The sequence below is a fragment of the Austrofundulus limnaeus genome, unplaced genomic scaffold (genome assembly GCF_001266775.1).
Source record: "Austrofundulus limnaeus strain Quisiro unplaced genomic scaffold, Austrofundulus_limnaeus-1.0 Scaffold31, whole genome shotgun sequence".
In the NCBI taxonomy this organism is placed as follows: domain Eukaryota; kingdom Metazoa; phylum Chordata; class Actinopteri; order Cyprinodontiformes; family Rivulidae; genus Austrofundulus; species Austrofundulus limnaeus.
Window position 1 is genome coordinate 2525939 of NW_013952433.1, and position 4226 is coordinate 2530164.

Here is a 4226-nt window from a genome sequence, read left to right on the forward strand (position 1 = left end):
AAAACGCTGTTTCTATACAGGAAATACCAAGTAGTGCTCAGTAGTAGCAATGAGATGCGGGATTTTTAATTGAAGATAAACATAAAAATTCAAATTTAATTATAACTAGCCCTGTGAGGTCCACTATAATGCTCATGCGGCCCTCCTGAAAAATGAATATTGGAATTAAAGTTGACTTCTGCACATCCCTCAGTTAATCTGTGAGCACATCTGGTGATTAAACACATCAGGTCTGCAGTGAATCACTTAGTGCAGAGTGGGCAAATATTTGGTGTGACTCCACAGTGGGATGTGGATTACTAATTAACATGTCGGCAGTCTAAATAGATCCAGGTTCGGACTTCCTCCTCGCCCCTCCTGCGTGCGCCCATAAAGCTTCCGCCCACGCTCAGCCTTGAATTACTCCGCTGGCAGCTGCGTCCCCTCCCCCTGCCTTCTGACGTCATCGGGAAAAGGGGCGAGGCCACGGCAGGCTATAAAGTGTCCATCATTCATTCACATCCCAAACTCTGGATTACCGCTGACGACACGAGGCTCGCTCCTCGCGCTGCTCGAAGGGAGAAACAGGCGGTTGACAAACCTGACCGATCACGATGTCCGCGGCCGAGATGGGCCATGTCCTCAAGGAGGGCGAGCTGGAGAAGAGAACCGACAACCTCCTCCAGTTCTGGAAGAAGAAGACGTGCGTCCTGACCCCGGACAGCCTCAACATGTACGCGGACACCCAGAGGCGCTCCAAGAGCAAAGAGCTGAAACTGGAGTCCATCAAGAAGGTGGACTGCGTGGAGCGCACCGGCAAGTTCGTCTACTTCACCATCGTGACCACGGACAATAAGGAGGTGGACTTCCGGTGCCCCTGGGAGGACAAGTGCTGGAACGCGGTGATCACCATGGCGCTGATCGATTACCAGAACAGACAGGCCATCCAGGGCTTTAAGACGCGGCAGGACAATGAGAGCGCGTCTCCGGGCCAGGAGGAGAGGCGCATGGCCAGGGCGCCCTGATCCGGCCGGCCGGCGCGCGACGCTGCGCTCTTTCTGCTCCGACACGGTGAGAGACGCACGAGGACACACAGCTTATTGTAAAGTCAAAGGTCAAACCGTCACGTGTTTGTAAAAACAAATCTTCTCTTTGTCTCCTTCAGTGTCGATTTGGACTATTTTATTTTCTAACTCGGACCAAATGGAAGGCGAGGTCATCCGGGTCCAGAGATGAAGGACGGTTCGGAACCGAGCTCCCAGGGGAGACCGGGCCAACTGATCCAAACCGGACAGAACAAAACCTCTCAGAAGCTCCAAACAGGACTGAACTGTCAGAACTATTTCATGTTTGCTCTCCGGGGAGAAATGACTCTTTTTAAATCCTGTTTTTAATTTATTTGTTTCCAGAAGTGGTGTTACTGGCAAACAGCTTGTTTTCTTTGTTTAAATTATATTATTTCGACGTGTTTAAGTGTATTTATTTGAATAAATATCCATGTGTTTTTTAAACAGAACTCATTCTCATTTTGAATCTGTTTTTTTATTTTTGATATTGTATCCACTTGGGGTGTTCTTTCCAGTTTCTTCAGGTCTGGTAATGAGTCAGGATATCTGATCACCGGAAGCTGTTTGAACTAAATGCCACACATGCAGCTGTAAAGAGGGAGTGTAGGAGCGGGAAGTCCCTTTTCTGTCTGCTGTCAGGAGGAATGTGAGACTTTTTATTGTAGCCATCAGGGAGGGTGTCAGGCCTGACTCACAGCTGATAAGCGTCATCAGAACGGAAACTTAAAAAGACTGAAGGTCTTTGAACGCACCTGACCCAGAGGTGTGGAAACTTTTACAGCTCTGTGGGCATGTGTTGATATGAAAACAGAATAAATGTTTGAGATTAAAACAAAAGATTTGAAATAGTTGTGATTTGTCTGTGTTTGAAGACAAATATTAGTGGCCTGCTCTAATCAKAGGCCTCTGTTCTTAACAAGCAGAAGCTTATCATGAAATACAACTTATAGGGTGGAAACGATGTTTATTGGCTGTTATAAACCTGGTTAAAGCTGATTTAAAAAATCAAATTMAATGATTAAATGTGTTAAACGGAAAAAGGGCAGAAACTCTTATAACCTAAATTGTGTGTGCTGAGAGTCGGTCTCCACAAATCTGCYGAGTTGTGACCGTTTGTTCAACCGTGTTTGTCTGTTGGCAAAATATCTCTTGAACCACTGGGATGATTCCAATAAAATCTTCAGGGAATAATTGGATGTGCATCAATAACTAATAAAATTTTAAAGCAGACCTAATCTAAGATGGCCACCACAGCCAAGTGACCTTAAAAAACACAATGGCTGTAATTAAGTGAATTTTACAAAAAGAATTGTGCTGAAACTTGTAATAGCTGAGAGTCATTCATAACACTTCATGTGTTATTGAGTAAAAACTTTGCTCAAAACTTATGAATTCCTTCAAGGAATTCCTTCAGTTTTTGACTCTGACTTAAACCATAYAAAAACAACTAAAACGACCTGTGAGGATTTTTGTTTCAGTGTTAAAATTTCACCCAAATGCGTCTCATAAACAAACTTTTTTTTTGTCTGAAGCTCTGAGGTGGAAGTATGTTTGAGCACAAATACCCACAGGTTAAAAGGTCACAGAGAGATAAATCAGGTAAATCACCTACCAGGAATAATGAAAAGTATAGTCTCACACACACACACACACACACACACACACACACACACACACACACACACACACACCCTCTTGGTGTCCCATCCCATCCACGAGCGCAGCTTTGAAGAGGGATCAGGCTACGATGAACGCATCAAAGCCTTCATCTGTGGAGTATTACAGGAGCGGACGGGCCTTCTTTCTAAAAATACTGCTGCTTCACAAATAGGAACCATGTTAATCTCTCTCTTTGACACACACGCACACACACACACACACACACACACACACACTTGGCTTCTGACCCACCGGCCACATGAGGTTTTTGGAGCTTTATTTAGACAACAACCAACTTGTTCCGAACATGTTGTGTTTAAAGAACAACTCTGAAGCTCAGGTTCTAATTTACTCCTCAAAACTCCACAAAGTTTTTTCACGAAGACTTCTTTCCTGGTTCTGATCCACAGCTCTCATCCAGAGAAACTTAAACGCCACGTCTCCTCTGGTGTCAGTAAACATCCTGTGTCACACAGCTCGGGCCAAAGCTCGTCATTGTCAGCACAAAGCACAGAAAAAAAATTGGGGGGGGGGGGGGGGTGTAATGTACAGCGTGACGTGATTTTATTTCAAAGAGCCGAACAGATAAGAAAAAGTCCATCAGAGGCATTTATGGTGAACACAAGAAGCCGTTGATAAGTCGAAGCTGCTGAAGGGAACATGTTTCAGTGTGTTTCATCATCCAGATAAACTCAACTCTTCTCACATCCCAACAATCATTTAGTGTCCTCTGAAAAAAATTATCTACACGAATCCAACTTTTAAAGTAAGTTTGTTTCAACATGGGAATAGTTTTGTTTTTGGTGAAATCTCAGAAAAACAGAACTTCATGCTTTTTTTTTGAAGCTCAGTTAGTTAAAGTTGTGTGTTTCTCAGGAATTATAACAGTGTTCACCTTTTGTTAGACAAGCATGCTGTTGAGCTGGGGGGGAAGTTTTATTTTCAGTAGGAGATAATCAAATGTATGAGATCAAAGCTGGAGAAGTGGCCTTTCTGTGAATGCTAAATTCTGAATATCTGCTGAAACATCGAGAATATATGAATGAATTTTTAACTTACCTAAAACAAGCAATAAACGGAGCTAAAATCAAAGCAGTAGCTGAAAGCTAAAATGATCTCAAGCTAAAAATCAAGCAAATTTCAAAGAACAGCATTTTTTGAATTTATATATTTTGTAAATTCTTCCTACTCCATTTCGAACATGTTGAGATTATTATTGTCATAAAATACATGTATTTTTGTATTTAATGTGTTTATCTCTTTGTATGGTCATCATGTTCGAAATAAATTTGTTTGATTGATTGATTGATTGATAAATAAAGTTCATTGAAAATATGTGAAAGTTCGTGGTACCTTCATTAAACAGGCCTTAGATGATTTTTTTGATGTATTTTATTTTCAACAATGCAAACTATTTTTTAAATGGTGTTTTCTGCTGACAAATTTTAACTTGTTCCAATTTGAAAAGTGTTTCAAATAATTATGTGGTTTAGATCTGAAAGCTATTGATAATAATAATAA

At 41.7% G+C, this 4226-nt stretch overlaps 1 protein-coding gene across 1 annotated transcript; it reads left to right on the forward strand.

Annotated features, from left to right (window-relative positions):
• Positions 1 to 1883, forward strand: phlda2 (pleckstrin homology-like domain, family A, member 2). Its single transcript, XM_014005580.1, has 2 exons — positions 1 to 1050; positions 1145 to 1883. The coding sequence occupies exon 1, from the start codon at positions 594 to 596 to the stop codon at positions 1002 to 1004; it is 411 nt and encodes a 136-aa protein (XP_013861034.1). The 5' UTR covers positions 1 to 593; the 3' UTR covers positions 1005 to 1050; positions 1145 to 1883.
• Positions 1884 to 4226: the final 2343 nt, after the last annotated feature.

Bases quoted from the DNA above. Each gene is read 5' to 3' on its own strand.
- phlda2 (XM_014005580.1), top strand. From the start codon at position 594: ATGTCCGCGGCCGAGATGGGCCATGTCCTCAAGGAGGGCGAGCTGGAG.